Raw genomic sequence first — 22,292 nt, 5'->3', positions numbered from 1 at the left:
TTTTTGTACAGATTTATTGCAAACGCCCTGTGACTGTAAAAAATCCGCTTTTATATGTTGCGCAAGATGTCGCAAAAATTATTGCTTTGTTTGTCTTTACGATAATTACCACTGCGGTTCTTGTTTATAATTATTATATGTATAAAAATTGAATGTTTCCCAATCGAATTTGTTATTCCGATTAAAAACCCAATGATTCTTCTTATATACTTTATAATGAAAAATGGAAAACCCACCACCATGAATTGTGTTGTTGGACAAAAAGAAAATAATTTGTATTCAATGTTGTAACTAATTTATTAAAGATAATGTAGGTTTGGGAAACTTTCTGAATAATTGGTGGAATAACAAAAGAAAATGAAACAGAAGAAAAAAAAGTCCCAGAGGAGCAATAGAACTCGAGACTTCTGGCATAAGAGTCAAGAGTCCTAAACGTCTAGGACAGACGGCGGCTCGGCAGTGGACTAACATTTTATACTCATAAGGCACCTAAGAAACTTTGGATCGATCTTTACCGGGATTTTCCGGGTAGTGCGTCCTAATATTTTAACCACGTGAGGTGTTAGGGGTGCTCTTTCAGGACACAAAATTTCGGACAAATTCCCGACCCCACGCTCTTGCCGTCTCCTTGTAAGTGGAACAGAAAACTACAGAACGAAAAAAGTAAGTACCGCACAAGTAAAAGATTTGGGGATTAATTGCGGAGCCCTTGTCATGTTTCTTTCAAGTAATACCGTTATTGTTTACCACTCTGTAACAAGTAATCTTGCGTTCGCAAGGCAACAAGAAATGTATCAAATTATAAAACGTGGGAAGTTGAAAAGAAACTTTTGCGTGTTTGGTTGAAGGGGGGGGGGGGGGGGCAGCCCCTGATCTACGATAATTCCGAGCCAGGACATAAACTTGTTAGCGCCCCCCACCCCCTCCCCCGAGTTTTCTAAAATGTGTTCATTTTCTAGGGCGCATTTTTCTGAAGAGTTTGATATATAAAACATAATTATATGCTTTAAGAAATGTAATACATGTTGTGTGGTCTAAGTGTGCGGAAGTGCAGTGCCACGGTTCTTCACACAGCATTCTTCCATCGCACGTCACTATATTTAGCTCCGTGGAATTCAAAAGTGTATATTTTGCAATGGAATCTATCAAATCTATATTCAGGACAGTGGAAATTAAAATGTCATTTTGTGCATCTCCTACTCCCAGTCGGCCGGTTTGGCATCCTACGCACCAGTAAAACAAAAAAATTCACACTTAATAATGGGTTGGATTATTTGTGACCGGGAGAATAAGAACTCTTAAGAAAATTTGCCCCCTTTGTTGCCTGTTAGCTGATAACTCTTTTGCGTGACATGAAATTAAATATGTGAAACATAAAACCATTAAAGACAAGAAACATGCAAGACAGTACACATTTCAAATGGTTCAAATGGCTCTGAGCACTATGGGACTTAACAGCTGTGGTCATCAGTCCCCTAGAACTTAGAACTACTTAAACCTAACTAACCTAAGGACATCACACACATCCATGCCCGAGGCAGGATTCGAACCTGCGACCGTAGCAGTCGCGCGGTTCTGGACTGAGCGCCTAGAACCGCTCGGCCACCATGGCCGGCAGTACACATTTCTTCAGTCCTTACGTCCCAGCATTTTTTGCTCTCTTAATCTTGCTACAGCTTTACATGGCGTGCTTTCCTTTCTGCGAAAGAATCTATTACCTCACCAAAGTTCGTCAAAAGTTTTGCTACATGAAAAATCAAATTGTCATCTAATACTGAAAAAGCTGTTAACACAAAAAGTACCCAAGACTGGTCTGCTTTCTCGATTTGATTATGTCTATTTTGTCACTGTCTGCTAGGTAAAACGAAATAGGCCTTTCTAGTATTGCAGCAGTTGTAACACACTCCAAATAACCGAGACTGTTTGGCCACAAATGATCAATCTACTGTACCTGATTTATATAAATAGCACGACAGAATGTAATTCACGAAGTACCAATATCAAAATGCCTATTGGCCTACAAGAAAAAAGTTTTATCTTAGGAAATATTTTCACATTTCATTCATATGCTCCAGTTTTTCAACCATGAGGGCGTAAAGTAATAGTAGTACGAAACTTTTATATAAATTTGGAATCGTCTTATTATTCCATATGATATGTGTGCTGCCCCTGTTTCTTCTCCTTCCTAGTTCTAACAAACACTCTTGTCATCACTAATTCTGTAGGCGCTTCAGTCCAGAACCGCGCTGCTGCTACGGTCGCAGGTTCGAATCCTGCCTCGGTCATGGATGTGTGTGATGTCCTTAGGTTAGTTAGGTTTAAGTAGTTCTAAATCTAGGGGACTGATGACCTCAGATGTTAAGTCCCATAGGGTTTAGAGCCATTTGAACTAACTCTGTACCTATACCTGCCATTGTCAAAATTTATACTCTGTTTATCTTCACTGACCCTGCCAGAATCACCAGTTTACTTATCCCGCGTTTATTGCCCGGTTAGACGTTATTACGTGTTCGTACAATGCATTTTCCGCGCTAGTAGTGTAGCGATCTGGCAAAAATTTTCTATCAAAATTTCATTTTCTTGGATACATCGAGAAGATAATATGTAATCTTTCTTACATGTTGTTTCCATTCTAGTAGTATGAATCGTTGGATTTCGCTAATAATTATAACAACGCTTATCAGCCAATCAACCACATAAACAGACAGTGATTGGTTTCTTTGGCTTAGCTCTTAAAGCCCCGCCCCCTTTTGTCTGCGGGAATGTTTATTTCTAGATGCGATGGGGACTCCCTTGGCAGAGACATCACGTACTCTGTGCACACATTAAAAACCCAACTTACGATTCGTTCAGAAATCAATTTGGAATATGTTCAAAAATGTTCAAAACAAAATCAATTTAGAATATGTTCAAAAATGTTCAAAACAAACAGTGATGCTTTAAAAATCATATCAACAATCGATAGACTAGCGTGCACTGGATGCTAGGCTCTTTGTGAAACAAGGTTTTTTACTTCAAGAATATGAACTTGGCGCCCCCTAAAATTGCCGTCCGGAGCAGATACCCCGGTTTGTTGCAGAGTAGGGAGCGGGCAGCCAGATTACAGTCTTTTTGCACTGAAGCTGGATTCTACCTCGAAATTTGATGTACAATACAATGTCTTAGACCTTGGGCAAGTATATATCAATACATTCAGTAATGTTTTCGAAAATAAAAATAATCATAAGGATATTTTGTTTATTCAAAAGTATAAGGAAGAAAGAATATTAGGTTAATATGGTTGCTTGCTACTTTTTTGTTTTTTTGTTTTGTTTTAAGTGATCAAAAGCAACAAAGGGCACAAAGAATACACATCGACATATTAACGATATGTACTATAGAATGTATTGAGGTTCCCTCTTGTGCATAGATATCAGTTGTTGTGTTTGAATTTCAGTACTGGTGCCCGTTAAATGAGAACCGTGTCCGGAGGTTAGGTTTTTCAGAACAGAGTTATGATGTATGCCAGATAATCCATAAAAGGGTGCGATAATAGTTTTATTTTATTTTTTGAGCTTTTCCTCATTACAGAGGCTTATCTCCAACATAATAATTTACTTGGAAAATACAATACAAACAATAAAAGTTCTTAAACTATACTCTCAAAATATTTCTCCAGGTGTTTCGATCTTGCGTGTCCTCTTCCTCTGCGCCCATTCTCCTCATTGTGTGCTGTACATTTTGGAGCCAGGTGGTCACAGGTCGTCGTCTTCTTCTTCTCCCCTCTGGTTCCCACTCCAGTATCAGTTTTGGTATTCTGGCTTCCTCCATTCGTCGTACATGCCCGTACCACTGTAATTTCTTCCTATCCATTACGTCATATATTCTTTCTTTTATTTCCATTGTCCTTATTACTTCGGTGTTCCTTATCTTTTCTTTCCTGGAGATTCTTGCCGATCTTCTCCAAAAGTCCAACTCTAGAGCTTGTAATTTTTTAATGTGCTTCATGTTAATTGTCCAGGTCTCCGTTCCATACAGAACTACACTCTCTAATATGGATTTGTATATTAATTTTTTAGTTCTGCTCATTACATTCCTGCTCCATAAGACTGAGTTAAGCATCCCAATGACCCTCCGTCCGCTACTAATTCTTTTATTGATTTCCCTCGATTTCTAAAATGGATCCCAAATAACAGAAAGTGTTTACCTTTTTGATTTTCTTTCCTTTAATGTATAACTAATCTGAATCATTAGTCAAGTATTCTGTTTTTTGGTAATTAATCTTCAAACCCCAAGTTTTGTATGCTACTGCTAGTTGATTGCACATATAGTTAGCATCCTCCCCATCTTGTGCTATGACTACTTGATCATCAGCAAATAATAAATGATGTAGGTAAACTCCATCTCTTATTTCTAATCCCATACTATTACATTTACGAGACCATGTTCTAAGGCTAATCTCTATATAGATTTTAAATAATGATGGTGACATGGGACAGCCCTGTAAAAGGCCTTTGCTTGTTCTAAATTTCTGTGAAAGTTTATTACCAACTTTCACTTAGCAAATGTTATCTTTATACATTTGTTGTATTATTTTAATCAAGGAAGGGTTTATGTTTGCCATATGTAGTGCTCTCCAAAGTAATTTTCTTGGAACAGTATCATACGCTTTTTCTAGATCTATGAAAATTAATCCTATACTTTTTGATTTTTCCCTATGTTTCTCCAAAATCTGTCGTAATGTGAAAATATGGTCTACACATGATCTCCCAGCCGTGAATCCACATTGTTCTTCTTGGGTTCTAAAATTTTTTTCCAGTTTGTTTTTAATTACTTTCGCAAAAATTCTCATTAATGTGTTTGTAACACAAATTCCTCGATAGTTTGAACAAATTTTGCGATCCCCTTTCTTAAATATTGTATTAATGTAACCTAGCTTCATCTCGTTGGGTATTGAATCTCCATGTATCATTTTGTTGAAGAGCTGTGTTATCAGTTTCACAATTCTGTCACCACCATATTTCAGACACTCCAGATTGATATTGCCTGGTCCCGGTGATTTACCATTCTTTCCTGTTCTCAACGCCTGAAGTACTTCACTTTCTAAAATATGGATCTCATCATCTTCATGTCCTTTATCTTCCCCTGTTCCTTCTTCTAGATATTCTTCTCTGTCCTCATTTAATAATTTTTGGATCCTCATTTAATAATTTTTGGAAATACTCTTCCCATTCTTTTTGTGTTATCAGTTGGAGATTAGTTTTGCTTTTTGTATCCTGTCGAAGCCCTTTCAATACTGACCATGCTTCTTTTGCTCTCCCAAATCCTAATTTGCTATTCACCTTGGCACATGTTCTTTCCCATGCTTAGTTACGTTGTGTGTATATATATATATATCACACGCACACAGAAGTTTTTATAACGAAAAGTGTGTTAAATGTGGCGAAGTACGAGAAGAGATATCACACCACACTACAGATTTATGTGATACAACAGCATTTATTTTCGCATTCACATTCGGTGGTTTCGCCAACTCAAAATCAGAGCATAACCTTCCAACCAAATGTAGACCTCGAGTTACAGTACATATTAGACTTTAACCTCAACGAAGATTTTAGGAGGTGGCGGGGGGAGTGTATATGGAGAGATCTCAGTTGGTTTTGCTTACTAGGGTATCCTAATTATTTTAGTGGGAATGCAGTGCAAACAAGAGGCAGAGGTGGGCAGTTGAGGTGGAGGTCAAAATCTAGGAAGTTGGGTTGAGTAGGACCAAGTGAAGCAAATGAGGGAGAAGTTTTTGAGGTTCTGGAGGAATGTGGATAGGGTACCCTCACCTTTGATCCAGATAGCATAGATGTCATAAATGAATCTGAACCAGGTGAGGGGTTTAGGATTCTGGGTGTTTAGGAAGGATTCCTCTAGATGGCCCATGAATAGGTTGGCATAGGATGGTGCCATGTGGGTGCCCATAGCCATTCCTCAGATTTGTTTGTAGGTAATGCCTTCAAAGGAGAAGTAATTGTGGGTGAGGATATAGTTGGTCATGGTGACTAGGAAGTAGGTTGTTGGTTTGGAATCTGTCGGGCACTGGGAAAGGTAGTGTTCAATAGCAGTAAGGCCATGGGCATTAGGAATATTAGTTGTAGGGATGTGGTATCAATAGTGACAACCAGGGACCATGTCATAAAGGGACAGTAACTGTGGAGAGTCAGTGGAGGGTAGGTTCCGGGTAATAGGTTGAAGGTGTTGGTATACGAGAGCAGAGATTCTCTCAGTGGGGCCAGAGTAACCGGCTACAATGGGGCATCCTGGATGGTTAGGTGTATGGACTTTAGGAAGCATGTAGAAGGTGGGAGTGCAGGGAGTGGTAGGGGTGAGTAGAGAGATGGACTCCAGGGAGAGGTTCTGGGATGGGCCTAAGGATTTGAGTGTAGTGACTGGAGATATTGCTGGATTACTGGAATGGGATCACTGTGGCGAGGTTTGAAGGTGGGAGTATCTGACAGCTGGAAGAGCCCTTCCACCAGGTAATCCTTGCAGTTCAGAACAACAGTGGTGAAGCCGTTGTCCGCAGGTAGGATTGTAAGGTCAGGATCAGTTTTTAGATGATGGACTGTGGTTCTTCCTGCAGATGTAAGATTAGTCTGCATGTTGAGGGACCTCGGAAATGGTGGTGAGGTTAGGAAAGGTTTGGGGCAGTAGGGTGGATCACACTTGGATGGAGGAGTGATCTGAATTAGGCAAGTTTCAGTATTGGTCTTTGGTTGAGTCTGATTGGTCGGGTTGGTGGCGAAAAAGTGTTTCCACTGTAGAGACAGGGAGAAGGTCTTTAACAAGTCCTACATGATTGAATTTGGGAGTGGGGCAAAAGATGAGGCCTTTGGAAAGGACTGATATTTCTGTGGGGTAAGGCTTCTGGAGGAAAGGTTCATGGCTGTGTTGTGGGTGTGTTTAGGTTCTGGATTCTGTGTGGTGGTGGGAGGGAGTTTTGGGGGGGGGGGGGGGGGTAAGTGTAGTGCAAGGCGAGGCAGGGTTTGTTAGCTATGAGGGGACGTGGGGGAGGTTTTGAGGGTGGTTGTTGTAAAGGCGGTGGACAGTGGCACACCATGGTGGGAGCAGGAGGTGAGCTTGATGGAGAACTTTCTGAGGTGGCATCATGCCTGTTGCTCAGGTTCCTGCGGGGAAAGAGTTTCAGTGTGTCTGTTGTGCCTATCTGTAACTCAGCATCTCCACTATAAATGTCCTTCAGATAGGAAAAATTCTGTCCACAAATTGCTTGTGCAAAGCTAAGCTTGTCCTTTGCTCACACAGTATTCTGAAAAACATGGATGAAGGGCAACAAGCAGGTTCCTCTTAGACTTCCTGAAAGCTTTTGACAGACTGTGCCGCTGCAGACTGCAAATAAAGATCAGAGCATACGGTATAGGTCTTAAGTAATAGAACGCGATAAGTTGTCCTATATGGCAAATGGTTGTTAGAGGCAAGGGTATAGTTAGGTGTGCCCCAGGAAAATGTGAGAGGGCTGCTCTTGTTCTCTATAGCCTCTAGATAAACTACCTGATGGATTTGGTGATGAGCAGCCTGCCATTTTTTGCTGATGATGCTATAGTGTACAGGAAAGTTTCTTTGTTGAGCAATTGTAGGAGGGTATAGGACAACTTAGACAGAATTTCTATTTGGTGTGATGGATGGCAGCTTGCTCTAAATATAGAAAAAGATAAGTTAATGAAGATTGGTAGTAAAAACAAGCCTCTAATGTTTGGATACAGTCTTAATGGTGTGCTTCTTGACACAGCCGTATAAGTATATATAGGCAAAACAACGGGAAGCAATATGAAATGGAATGAGCACATAAGGTCGGTAGCAGATAAGGGAAATGGTGCACTTCAGTTCAGTACACGGGAAGTGTAGCTCATCTATAAAGACCACTTATAGAACACTAGTATGACCCATTCTTGAGTGCTGCTCGAGTGTTTGGGCTCCCCACCAGGTCAGAATTAAAGGAAGGCAGTGAAGCATTTCGTAGGCATGCTTGTGCTAGATTTGCTGCTAATAGGTTTGATCATCACATGAGTGTTACTTAAATGCTCCATGATACTCAAATGGCAATCCCAGGACGGAAGATGACATTCTTCTCGTGAAACAGCATTCAGAAAATATAGAGAACCAGGATTTCTGTTGATTGCAGAATGATTCTCCTGTACATTTCGCATAAGGACAATGAAAACAAGATTAGAGAAGTTAGGGCTCATGTGGAAGCATATAGACAGTCGTTTCTCTCGCACTCCATTTGCAAGTGGAACAGGAAAGAAAATGGCTAGTAGTGATACAAATTGCCCTCTGCTATTCAATGTGTGGTGGCTTGTGGATTTTGTATTTAGATGTAAATGTAGCCTGTAGTATACACATTTGGGTATTACTTCAAGACATATATGGTTGATGAGCTATGAGGCTTTTGTTGTCTGTTTGTGGTTGTGTTGTGGTTACAGCCGTGCAGTGCCCTCCGCCTGACAACCCTGGCAACGGGAAGGCGATCTACACATCCTGCTCCTACAATTCGGTTGTCACGTACGAGTGCAAGGATGGATACACACTTGTAGGGGAGCCAACACGTAGGTGTGGAGCTGACAAGAAGTGGACTGGGGAGCAGCCAGAGTGCAAAGGTAAGTCTCGACTAGCTATGCATCAGAGTGTTTTGTGCTTCTCATCTTCTAAACGCATGCTGTGATGATGCAAAATGGCATGAAAATCAGAATTGGATCTCGCTGTAGTGCCATACAATCAGTAGTGCTCTTTTGAAGATTAACAAGTAGGCCTGAGCTAAAAGTATTTTCACATAGATGTAAGGACAATAGCAGAAATTAGGATACGTCAATAATAAAACTGAGATCGGTGAAATATGCTGGGCTCTTAACAAGATTAATTTTTTTGAAAGCAAAGGAAATAACTGTAGATTATGGACTAGATTTGTAAAAAAGATGGATATATGAATGGGAAGACTGATTTTTTAGAATTTAATATAAGATGATATTCACAAAATTATATGAGAGGAGCAGGGTGTGAATAAATTATATGTAAAATTAGAGCTCCAAATTTCTGATCGATGATTGATGCTATAAAGTTACTGGGCTGTTGAAATATTATTAGACATAAATGAGAAGGAAGCCAGAGAATATTTAGAATCTGATGATACAAAGTACAAGGATTGTCAAATGTAGACATATGACTTTTAATAGTGGATAGTGGCATATGTATAAGTGCACATAAATATTGTGGTTCTTTCTGTAGATCATAAAAGTGTGTCTTGGTGTCTCAGCATTCAGTATCAGGCTGCTGATTCAAAAGTTTGGTGTCAAATGTTTAGCTGGTCCTGGAGCTAATACATCAACAAAAATAATCAAGTTTTGAAAATATAATGTAACTGGACAGGTAGAAAGCCTACTCACCAAGGCAGCAGGCGAAAACACTTGTAAAAGTTGAGGTAATGTGCAAGCTTTTGGAGCCAGTTGCTCTGTCTTTTGGCAGAAGGGCTGAAGGGGGAATGAAGAGGGAAGAATCAAAGGACTGGGAACGTTAGGGAAACAGGAAGTTATGGAAAAGTCTTGGAACATTGGGTCAGGGGAGACTTGGACAAAAAGAGAAGGAAAGACTGATTGTTGAGGATTGCACTGGATAAGATCTCACATGCTGTAACAATTTCTGTCCACCTGTATTACAGATGAACAACACAGTTGTCACTTTCTATCCACCTGTATTACAGATAGCAAAACAGTTGTCAGTTTTGAAAATACAATAAGATATCCGGGGTTTGCACATGACAGTAAACTGACTCAGCTATTGCATCAAAGGCATCTCAGAGAAAAAGGTCACAGGAACATTCATTGCTACAGCTACAAGTGAAGGTTTAGGAGACTAAGCATTTTTCAGTGTCCCAATTAATTATTTAAACACAGCATATGCTGTTCAGATCAGCAGCTTCCTACAACTTACCAACACTATTTGTCATTAGGTGATTAAGATTGTGGTTTATTACCATTCTTTACCTTTGAAACTAATGAGCTGTCACTTGCCACCACCCAGCATCTTCACAGCAATAGAGCATCTTATCATTTCCCAATCACCAATAAATCTTTTAATATGGGGACAAGTATTTTATGAGCAGGAGACTGGAGATAAAATTATGAATACTACAAAATTCCTGAAGCAGGAGAATAATGTCTGTAATGTACAGAAATGAATGAATGTCTTGGCTACTGTTACGGAATCTCATTAAGTAACAAAATAATGGGGCTTTTAAATATTTTTCTGAGGAAATAACAAATCCAATTAAAAGGAACTGAGCAATGCTGATTTCGTCCAACATAAAGAAGATTTGCATATGTACAGGTGTATTAGTTTATGCATATATGCATGTGAAGTAGTTTATGTAGCTTGTGTCAACAAAAGTGAAATAACAATTTCTGGTATGTCAGCACACTGTTTCTCTTTTTCCGTTAATTTTAATGTTATATAATTTACTTATGTTCCTCATTTCTTTCTGGATGTCATGATCGCACATTTCTGACTATTAACTGTGAAATGTGTTACAATTGTTTAAGTAGTTGCATGCACTCTCTCTACTTGTAAACATATCTGATGATACCTCTTCAGGGGAAACAGAATACTTCTGTAGGTTCATATCTTCTTCAAAAACTCTTAATGTACGTCTGTACATGGAACACTAAACACAGAACATACGAAATTCATGAGAAGAATACAGCCTAATTTAAACAAAAGTAAAGATTTGATGATCATTCTGTAGCTATTTATTTAGCTATGCCATTTTGTTAATGCAGGTCAGCAATGTATGAAACAGTGATACCACAATGAAATGTAATTTGTAAATTATATTAATCCAAATCATGAGCATTACTTCTTCTGAACTGTGTACCATATTTCAATAACTGCCACCATTTTCTATTCTTTTCATTTGTGATAGGTAACAGAGACGTTATGGCACATAGAGATTTCAGTGATAACATTACATGCAGTGAACAATAATCACAATTCACAACAGTGAACTTTGCACAATGTTAGTCATCACTAATCTTAATCACTATTATTTCCTCAGCAGATAATTTTTCATCTGTTAATGCTATTTTCCCCTTTCCCGTAAATAATAATAATAATAATAATAATTATTATTATTATTATTGCTTATGCGCATCAGTGCACCCAAAATTAAAATCAAGATACCAAAAAGGATGAAAATAAAGCCCCAAGAAAAAATTTTTGTTTACTAATGTATGAAACATCTGAACACAAAATGCTGATGCCAACTGCTAATTGCTGTGCAAATAAGCTAACTACAAAATTTAATAACCCACTATTTCTTCTATTTTCTGTATTTCTGTACACATCACATAAATTGAGCTATTGTCACTGGGAACATGATTTTTCTTGCTCTTCTTTTAACCTTTTTTGAGTCTTCATTCACTAGCTTAACTTCTAACAGAATTATCTTTCACTGTATTAGAGCATGTGTGCAAAACTTTTTATTAATATTCATCAAAAATTATCAAAGTAGAGCCTCAGCATTCTGCTGTTACAGTCAGTAGATACATTGAATCAAACGCATTCAAACTATCCAGGCTTGTGTAAGTAGCTACACATTTGCATGTAACAGATGACACATCACTCATGCCATTATACTTCTGTCTTTATTTGTTGTTCTCTATGAAGTATTGGAAAAAGATAAGTGACCTAATGCTTAGCGATATGCTCTGTTGAAATAAAAAGGAATGGACAGAAAAAGAATCATGACAGAAAGTGATACACAGACATATAATAAACAGTAATTATTAACAACAGGCACACAAAAATTGTTAAGGAAGTAACAGACAATACGATTTTACCTATATATCTTCATCCAGGAAGAAAAATTCCCTTTGTTTTATTTTTAATGTTTGTTTTGGAATCCTGCTGTTGCTGTTCTTAATAGAGGATGATAAATGTTTCAGTGTTTGATGTTAGCATAGTTTCTGCTCCCTACTGTTAAGTCCATGTAAATGTGCATTTATCATTAATAGATAATATATTGAAGACACAGTGCTAAATGTCTGACTAGTAGCTAAGACTCCGCTTTATTAAAATTATGTTTATTGTGCCTAAAATAATTTGCTGTTGCTATACATCTATGTTATGGATGTCTATCTGTTGCATGGAAGGAAGTGACTGTAATGAGGCAGAACATCAGGTGTAACTGCTCTGAGAAACCTGTATTGAATGAAAACAAATAAATATGGTATTGTTATAGTGGTGTACAAAATGAATTAGGATTCCTCTTGATGATTTTAATGCATTGTGTAATTTTTCAGGCTTTACCAATTAGAAGATAAATTATGTGCAATGTTCACTGATAACAGGAGGGTATTCAGTACTCTTCAGTTTTTTGGAACTGGGGTGCCTTAGTTTTTAGATGAGGAGAAGGAGGAACAAAGGGAAAATATATCACCAGATGTGAAAGGAAAAATGAAATGAGAAATCTCTCAGAATCAGTGGCACATACTGATACAAGTAAAATTTAATGTGGCGAATGAGATCTGAATTTCTGTAAAAATCAAAGAAATGTAACTAGGAAAAAGAATTTGTGGATCAGAAAGCTTGCGCGATGATTAGTGGTACTATTGAAAGATGGGGAAATCGATAACAGAAGTGAGCCTAACTGGTGGTACACTCAGAAAATTTGACTGCATCGGGTCAGATTGGCACTGATGAGATGTGAAACATACTTTCTGACAGGATACCGATACTTGTTGTTAAACATTTTTTGCCCAAACTTGCGCACCTTAATATCAAAATCCACAGTGAACACTGTGTAACAGAAAGTTGAACATTTCTTGTGTGTGTGTGTGTGTGTGTATGCTAGAACTCGTGCATATGTATGTTTTTTTTACATAATGGTCCTCATGAGTGCTTATTATTTGAAAAGTGATGAAAATTTCATATATTTTTTGTGCTGTAGTGGGTCGTAGGTCATCCCAGTGTAACATATTGTGCATATGTAGGTGAAGATATACATTACCATTCAATTAAACTAGTGGTAAACAAACCACTGGAAACATTTACAGCCATAAAATTTCTAACTGGAACCATCTGGGCCAACCTAAAGTATGTGACAACATAAAAGTAATTGTAGAGAAAGCAGATGCCTGGGTGATATTTATAGGAAGAATCTCAAGGAAATGTAATACATTCTGCAAAGGTGACCTACAAAACACTTGTCAAACTGATTCTTGAGTATTGCTCATCAGTTTGAGATGTTTACCAGTTTGGATTTATGAAGTTCATTTAGTATGTCTTCCAGATATTCTCAACAAACTTCAGTGGCAGTCACTACAAGAATGGCATTATGTGTCATGGAGAGGTTTTCTATTGAAAGTCAGAGAGCTTACGTCCCACTTGTATGGAACAGGGAAGTGGGAAAATGATAGTAGGATCAGATGTATGCTCAAATGTACAATGCAAGGCGGCTTTCAGATTATAGATGCAGATGTTTTTGTGTATGTAAGTTTCGCACTTAGGGAGGATAGAAAGGAAAGTGATGCTTACAGCATGTGAATAATGAAACATTACTTTGAGTTAACTTGCGGGAAGTCACTAACAGTGTGTATTAGGTGTGTAGGCATGATAAAAGAAAAAAGGCAAATACAGGGTGTCCCATAAAGAATGACCCAATTTTAACTTGTAATAATATGGAGACAATTTTAACTAGGTAACTGAAACAGCACTCGATGTAATGAGCATGGTCTAGAGTTTCAGAAAAAATCTGCTAGATGTCGCTATGAGCACTGACCTGGAGCATGCAGCCAGTCTCGCGCAATATGGCAACAGAAGGCATATTGTGTTATTGAATTTAGTCCTACTCAATCAGTGATTGCAGTTGAGCGGGCATTTCATATTCGATTACGTGCTAAACCACCATCACCGAAGAACATTCGACAATGATATAAACAGTTTGAAGAAACAGGGTGCCTCTGTAAAGGCAAAAGTCCTGGCCAGCCAAGTGTTCCTTAACAAACAGTGGAACAAATCCAACGAACATTTGAGGCGAGAACTTGCGTTACCACATATGACAGTGTGGCATGTGCTACGGCGTCGTTTAGCTCTCAAACCATACAAATTACAACTGATACGAGCTCTTCAAGATACTGACGAAGTGAAGTGAATGGACTTTAGCAATGCTATTCTAGAGTACATGGAAGATGACACTTTTATGTCATAGTTGATATTCAGCGATGAGGCAACTTTCCATATTAGCAGTAAGGTTCACCGTCATAATGTGCGTATATGGGGCCTTGAAAATCCTCATGAAACAATTGAACATGAACATGATTCACCAAAGTGAATGTCTTTTGTGCTTTTTTGCAAAGCAACGTTTATGGACCCTGCTTTTTTGAGGAAGAAACTGTAACAGGACAATCATATCTTGCAATGCTACGGAACTGGTCATTCCCACAACTTGACTTTGACAATTTCATCTATCAGCGAGATGGAGCACTACCGCACTGGCACAACAACTTGCTCTGTTTCCTGAATGCCAGCGTACCTCAACGTTGGATAGGGCATACATGACCGCAAGACCAGGCTTTACTCTCTTGGCCTCCTAGGTCCCCTGACTTAACACCATGTGATTTCTTCCTATGGGGATATGTTAAACAATGTGTTTACATTCCTCCCTTACCTTGTGACGTTGATGAACTAAAAACCAGAATATCAGCTGCTGTAGCTTCAGTGACAAAGACACCTTAAGCTCAGTTTGGGATGAATTCGGCTATTGGCTAGGTGTCGTCCGTACAGCCAGTGGAGGACATATTGAACATTTATGATGGATTTGTATAAACTTGTGTATTTTCTGAGTAATTTAGTATGCAATTTTTTGGTGTTAAACCCCTTCTTACTAATAAATAATACTATTTAAAATCAGGTCATTCTTTTTGGGACACCCTGTATATCCTACATGTGGGACAGTTTACAGGCTAGGATAATATTAGATGCCGAGAGAAAATGTTTGCTGGCATTTGGAGATAGATTTAATAGTTTTCTACATACACACAACAAGTGAAGAAATTTTTTATGAGGAAGAAAGATTTGTAAGTTGCAATATTTTAATGCATGTAGGGTCATTGATATAGCAGTTGTAAGGTTCAGAAACAGTATACATTTCTTTTGGACACCAAAGACATAAGAAAGAAAACATATAATGTGAAAGAACTACCAAATTGTACCCATTACATAAAGATTGTGAAATTATGTGTTTACTGTGTCGCAACAGATGTACATACAAAAAAAGGGTAACAAAAATTAATCACAGACATTTATTTTTCAGCACTGATTTGCCACACTCATAAACAAAACTCTCACCACTGCCCTTTCATTTCTCACAATTATCCCACTAGCCATGTTAAGAAATAGAGTGTCTGTACACACAGTTTCTTTTCATCTTCTTCTATTTTTATTTTTTGATTCATCAGTCTTCGAGCTGGTTTAGTAAGGTCCACAGTGTCTTCCTCACCTGTGACAGTCTCTTCATTTCATAGTAGCATTTACACACAATGTTGTGAATTATTTATTGTATATATTCCAAACTTTGTCTTTCCACATTTTTGAGCACTTCAACTCCACTAGTAGTACCATGTAATTTATTTGCCCATGATCTCTTAGCACATATTACTCAGTATTATTGTGCTAGCAGAAAATTACTTCAGCAAATAACTGTATAGTATAAATATAATTTATCTCCTCCCAGAATTTATCATCATACTTTTCTAGCAGGATTATCTTTTTCTGATATCATGTCTGTAATAGGGGATGGGAGTAAGGCAGTGGATGGTGCTGGACAAATTTCATTTAATCATTTATTAATAAAAGACCAAATCTAAACATTATACATAATTATAACAGCAACTTCACCCTGCGTGATCACAACTGTTTGACCATAGAGTACACTTTGTCGCATTATGCCATAATACTATAAATGTCAACAACACAGCTTCAAGTCAAAATATATTTAACAACATTCAACCATAAGAAAATGAATATTTTGTTTTACAACTGGTAGCAAAATATGCATGGCTCTAATGTCTCATGTGTATTACATAGAAAACTCAGACATGCTTACTATTAAAGTACAGCGATTCACCAAAGGTGACAAAAAAACTGAATGAGAATGATCAACACAAATTCAAAGACTATCATGACAAATATTTAAATTTACAGTTACTACAACTCTGAAACCAGTGATACTTCCTGCTTGCGAATCACGAAACGCATTTACAAACAATCACAAATCAAAAGCGTTATCGAATGTGCATAACTCATGTACATCTATGGAGGTGGCTTGTTGGGTTGAGTAGGATCAGGTGAAGTAAATGGGGGAGAAGTTTTTGAGGTTCTGGAGGAATGTGGATAGGGTGTCCTCACCTTCAATCCAGATAGCAAAGATGTCGTCTATGAATCTGAACCAGGTGAGGGGATTAAAATTCTGGGTTTTTAGGAAGGATTCCTCTAGATGACCCATGAATAGGCCCATGTTGACGTCCACCTCGAAGATGGCTACATCAGTACCTCTGTCCATACCAAACCTACTAACCATCAGCAACACCTCCACTACGACAGCTGCCACTCAATCAATACGAAGACATCTCTTCCGTACAGCCTAGCAGCCACCTGTGGTTGTCGCATCTGCAGTGACAAGCAGTCCCTCTCGAAAAATACCAAGGGTCTCACTGCAAAAATGGAAATGAGCGTTTGGCGTCATTGGCTGGGAGGCTCCTTGCAGGGCAGGTACGGCCGCCTTGGTGCAGGTCTTATTACATTCAGTGCTACATTGGGCAACCTGCGTGCCAGATGGGGATGAAATGATGATGAAGACAACACAACACCCAGTCCCTGAGTGGAGAAAATCTCCGGCCCAGCAAGGAATCGAACCTGGGGCCATAGGACGGCAATCTGTCACACTGACCACTCAGCTATCAGGGCGGACAGAATCTCACTGAAGCCTTCACTGCCCGTAATTATCCTCCAAACCTCATAAAAAAACAAATCTCCCTTGCTTTGTCTTTCCAATCTCACACCACCTCCAAAAGCCCCACCATCCTGCCACAGAAGAGCATTCCCCTCATAACTCAGTACCATCCAGGACAGGAGCAACTGAATTACATTCTTTGCCAGTATTTTGGTTATACCTCTCGTTGTGCCCTGAACTGAGAAATGTCCTGCCCACTATCCTTTCCACACCTCCCACTGTGGTATTCTGCTGTTCACCAAAGCTACACAATATATTCGCCAATCCTTACAGAATCCCTGCTCCCAATCCCTTACCTTGTGTCTCATGCCCCTGTAATAGACCTAGATGCTAACCCTGTCCCATACATCCTGCCACCACCACCTACTCCAGTCCAGTCACTAACATCACTTATCCCATCAAAGGCAGGGCTACCTGTGAAATCAGTTAGCTAAGCTGCAACCACTGAGCTTTCTATGTAGGCATGACAACCAACAAGCTGACCGACAAACTGTGGCCCAGAAACAAGTGGACCACCACCCTGTTGCTGAACACACTGCCAAATGTGATACCTTCATTTCAATGACTGCTTTACAGCTTGTGCCACATGGATCCTTCCCACCAGCACCAGCTTTCCTGAATTGCGCAGTCTGGAACTTTCCCTGCAATATATCCTATGTTCCCGTAACCCTCCTGGCGTCAACCTTTGTTAGTCCCTTTCCTCACCCATCCAGCCCCTTCCCTGCTCCCATTCCAGCACTACACAGCCGTCTTTCGACCACCACACCCAGTCTTTTTATTTATTTCTCTCTATTTCTCTCCTTTCCGCTATTTCACCCCCCCCCCCTCCCCCTGCCCCGTCCCCTGCCCTCTGCCTAACCTGCTTCACTTCACTGCCCACCATCCCCATCATACTATCCCTCCCCCTCCCCACCGCAGTCTCCTCCTTACCCCCACCCAGTCACCACTCCCATCATGCACTAGTGCTGCTGCTCGCAGTGTGGTTCCAGTTGCCTGAGGCTGCAGTCGTGTGTGTGAGTTGTGTTTGCACGAGTGTGTGTGTGTGTGTGTGTGTGTGTGTGCGTGCGTCCGTGTGCGTGTGCATATGTGTGTGTGTGTGTGTGTGTGTGTGTGTGTGTGTGTGTGTGTGTGCGCGTGTGAGTCTATTGTTGATGAAGGCCACTGGCCAAAAGCTTTAAGTGTGAAAGTCTTTTTGTTGTGCCTATCTGTGACTCAGCATCTCCGCTATATAGTGAGTAGCAACTTTTGAGTTGCAACTTTCCTTCTCATAATATTATTCCAAGAAATATCTTTCATGGTGGAGGCTATAAATATTGTTCAGGTGCCAGTGCAAACTGAGAATGTTGTGGATTGGCAAGAGAGCCAACCCCGTGTTATTAGAGGAAGCCGAAAGGCACGCGTTTTAGCTCACGCAGACTGGCGTGAGGTCTGGAACAGGACAAGGAAATTAGACTTTAGCAAAAAACGTACGTAGCTGCTGGAATACTTAACTTTAATCCATAAATGGTGAACATTGCTCTTGATGGTACATTATTCATAATCCCAATAGTAACTGTTAATGGCGCCTTGCTAGGTCGTAGCAAATGACGTAGCTGAAGGCTATGCTAACTATCGTCTTGGCAAATGAGAGCGTATTTTGTCAGTGAACCATCGCTAGCAAAGTCGGTTGTACCACTGGGGCGAGTGCTAGGAAGTCTCTCTAGACCTGCCGTGTGGCGGCACTCGGTCTGCAATCACTGATAGTGGCGACACGCGGGTCCGACGTATACTTACGGACCGCGGCCGATTTAAAGGCTACCACCTAGCAAGTGTGGTGTCTGGCAATGACACTGCATTCCTCCCCCGCAAATTGGCGCACGGTTGTGGCATAATGCTTCCGCCTGCCGTGGGGCGGACCCCATGTTGACGTATGCAATGAGGTGGGGAGCCTAACAACAGGCGAGGCTGTGCCACCCTAACCCTGCCATTCGGACCGAGGGGAACTAGGAAACACCTGAAAACCTGCTCCAGGGTGCATGCCAACATGCAGTGTATGCGCCCGTAGAGAGACAGGAGGGGCCGAAGGGTCGACCTCCATCAGGCCGGTGCACCCGACGGGCGAAGACGACATATGGTCAAGAGCGGGCAAGAGTTCCATGTCGGAGGACAACTGGTCACGGGAAGCGATCGGCAGCGCGTGACCCAGGGAGGCACCCGGCGGTTGCAGCAACGCGTCCACTGTGGGTGTCGCCGGCGGGAGAACAGGCGGCGGCGGCGGCGCGTCGCCATGGGGCAAAATGGAAGGCAGCGTCGGTAACACCTGGGGCTGAGGCGAGCCAGTAGATGGGTCCCCAGGGCGCTGACCGGACGGCACCGTCGCTGAAAGCAGACGGGGAGCGGCAGATCCTGTGCGACGACAGAGGCACAGCTGATTGAGATGCCGATGCACCTCACCAGAGGCCCCAAAAACCAGATACATAGCGCGGCCGAGGCAGCGAAGAATGCGCCCTTCGAGCCAACACCGTGAACCTCGATAGTGACGATAGTAGACAACGTCACCTGGAGCAAAAGCAGGTGTCTGCCGCTGCACAGGAACCTGATGCTGCGGATGTAGCAAAGACATCAAGGTTCGATGAGGGCGACCGTGGAGCAACTCAGCCGGTGAGCGACCATCTCAGGGCTGAGAGCGATATGAGGATAAAAAGAGCAATAACGCGTCCTCCCGAGAATGCGACTCTTTCAGCTTCAACATCTGTGACTTGAAAGTCCTGACCAAACGTTCAGCGGCACCGTTTGACCGTGGCGAAAACGGCGCGGACGTCAGATGTTGAATACCATTGCCCTTGCAGAATGACTGAAATTCTGCGGACATGAATTGTGGGCCATTGTCGGAAACAATAGTCTGTGGAAGACCTTCAATGCAAAAGATAGCGGATAATGCTTGGAGGGTGGCAGATGACGTTGTGGACTACCACAATCAACCATCGAGCATTCCAGAAGGGACCAGCAAAATCGATGTGTAAGCGTTGCCAAGGGGAAGTGGCTTTTGGCCATGCAAAGAATTTCCGCGGTGGTGCTGATTGTTGTTCGGCACACACTATGCAAGAAGAGCACATAATCGTAATCGCGGCATCGATTTCGAACCAAGTACAGTGCTGACGAGCAAGTTGTTTCGTTCTCTCTATACCCCAATGTCTTTGGTGGAGCAGCTGTAAGACAGAGGACTGTAACGAACGTGGTACCACGACCCTGGACTGATCATTATCTGAACGCAACAGCAAAACACCCCGTCGTACAAAAAGTCTGTCCTTGTGAGCAAAAAATCGGCGAACCAACGGATCCCCGGTCCGTGACTTTGACAAGGGCCATTGCGTAGCAACGAAACGCAGAATGATAGCAAGGACAGGGTCGGCAGCTGTGGCTGTAGCTACACGACGAAAATCAATCGGAAGCGATTCGACCACGTCATCGGTTTCCGAATCAATGAACATGCAAGCAAGTTCGGAGGAATCGAATGCTCTATCCTCAGCAACAGGCAAACGGGACAAAACATCGGCGTTTCCGTGCTTAGAAGTGGACCGATACAAGATATCGTAGCGGTACTGCGAGAGAAAAATAGACCAGCGAATGAATTTCTGCGCTGTACATGGAGGTACAGGCTTGGTCGGATGAAAAAGCGATGTCAAAGGTTTGTGGTCGGTGATGATGGTAAAGTGACGACCATACAAGAAATCATGAAACTTTGTAACACCAAATACGAGAGCCAATGCTTCTTTCTCGATCTGTGAATAATGTCTTTGCGCAGACGAGAGCAATTTGGACGCAAAGGCAATAGGGCGATCGTGCGAACCATCTTTGTGCACAAGCATAGCACCGATCCCAAAATCCAATGCATCCACCATCAACAAAAGGGGCTTCCGGGGATCAAATGGCATAAGGCAAGTATTGGAAAGCAACGCCGATTTCAACTGGCGAAAGGCGCGTTCGCATTCCGTCGTCCAGACGAACGGAACACCTTTACGGCGTAAGCAATGAAGCGGAGCTGAAATGGAAGAGGCGTGTGGGATATATTTATTATAGTAATTTATTTTTCCCAGCACACTCTGTAGCTGCTTCAAATTCTGTGGCGAAAGCAAGTCTTGTATGGCACGGAGGTGCTCTGGACTGGGATGTATGCCTTGGGCATTGAGTACATGTCCCAGATAGGGTAAGTCACGAGCAAAAATCACGCATTCGTCCTTCCGCAAGCAAAGAACATCTTGTCGCAAGACCTGAAATAATGTTCTGAGCTTGGCTAAATGTTCTTCTTCCGTCTGTCCGGAGATCACAATATCGTCCAGATAGTTTGCTGCAGTAGGGACCAACGCACAAACAGTTTGTAAATATTGCTGAAACAATGCAGGGGCGGATGCACACCCGAATGGCAGTTGTTTGAATCGATACAAACCAAGATGCGTGTTAACCACCAAAACGCGCTGGGATTCTTCGTCCACCGGTATTTGTAAGTACGCATCTGCTAGGTCCAACTTCGAAAAATATTTACCCGGGCACAGTTTGTCAAAAAGATCTTCCGGGTGGGGTAAAGGAAAAGTTGCAGTCACTAGTTGTGGATTCACTGTTGCCTTGAAGTCCACACAAAGTCTCAATTTTCCGGAAGGGTTTTGCAAAGGGGAAGGGTGATGCCCAGAGAGAAGCCTGCACACGTTCAATTACACCTTGTGATTCCAAATCGTGTAATGTTTCTGCGACCTCATCACACAGTGCATGAGGAACATTGCGCGCTCTGAAAAATTTAAATTGCGCGTTTACTTTCAGTTCCAAATGTGCTTTATAGTTCTTAGCGCAACCGAGGCCCGGTGCAAAAATGTCTGCAAATTCGGTACATAGACGAGAAACACCGTCTGAAGGCACAGTCTGGTTCACTGATAGGACCTGATTTACTATAGACAAGTTAAACAACTGAAATAAATCGAAACCAAACAAGTTCACTGCAGCAGAAGAACGAAGGACGTAAAATGACACAAGGTTTGTTTGTCCCTTGTATGTTGCAAGAAGGCTGCACTGTCCTAACACAGGGACCGTGTGACCTAAATAGGTACTTAACTTAACGTTTGCAGCACGCAACGGAGGTGTGCCCAGCAGTTTGTAAGTGTCTTGATTGATCAGTGAAACTGCAGCCCCGGTATCGAGCTGGAATAGTATCACTTTGCCGTTAATGTCCAAGTCCACAAAAAGTTTATTGTCCTGCTGACGACAAGAGTGACTGTCT

General features: G+C 41.2%; 1 protein-coding gene across 1 annotated transcript in view; it reads left to right on the top strand.

The window, feature by feature from the left end:
• LOC126092720 (uncharacterized) overlaps positions 1-22,292 on the top strand; it is a 271,027-nt gene that overhangs the window by 17,916 nt on the left and 230,819 nt on the right. The window contains exon 3 of the mRNA XM_049908444.1: positions 8,469-8,642. Within this exon, the coding sequence (XP_049764401.1) occupies positions 8,469-8,642 (174 nt within the window). The remainder of the gene's footprint in view (positions 1-8,468; positions 8,643-22,292) is intronic.

This window comes from Schistocerca cancellata, chromosome 7 (genome assembly GCF_023864275.1).
Source record: "Schistocerca cancellata isolate TAMUIC-IGC-003103 chromosome 7, iqSchCanc2.1, whole genome shotgun sequence".
NCBI classification, from domain to species: Eukaryota; Metazoa; Arthropoda; class Insecta; order Orthoptera; family Acrididae; genus Schistocerca; species Schistocerca cancellata.
Note: the sequence above shows the minus strand (reverse complement) of the source record. Positions and strands in the feature narration are given on the sequence as shown.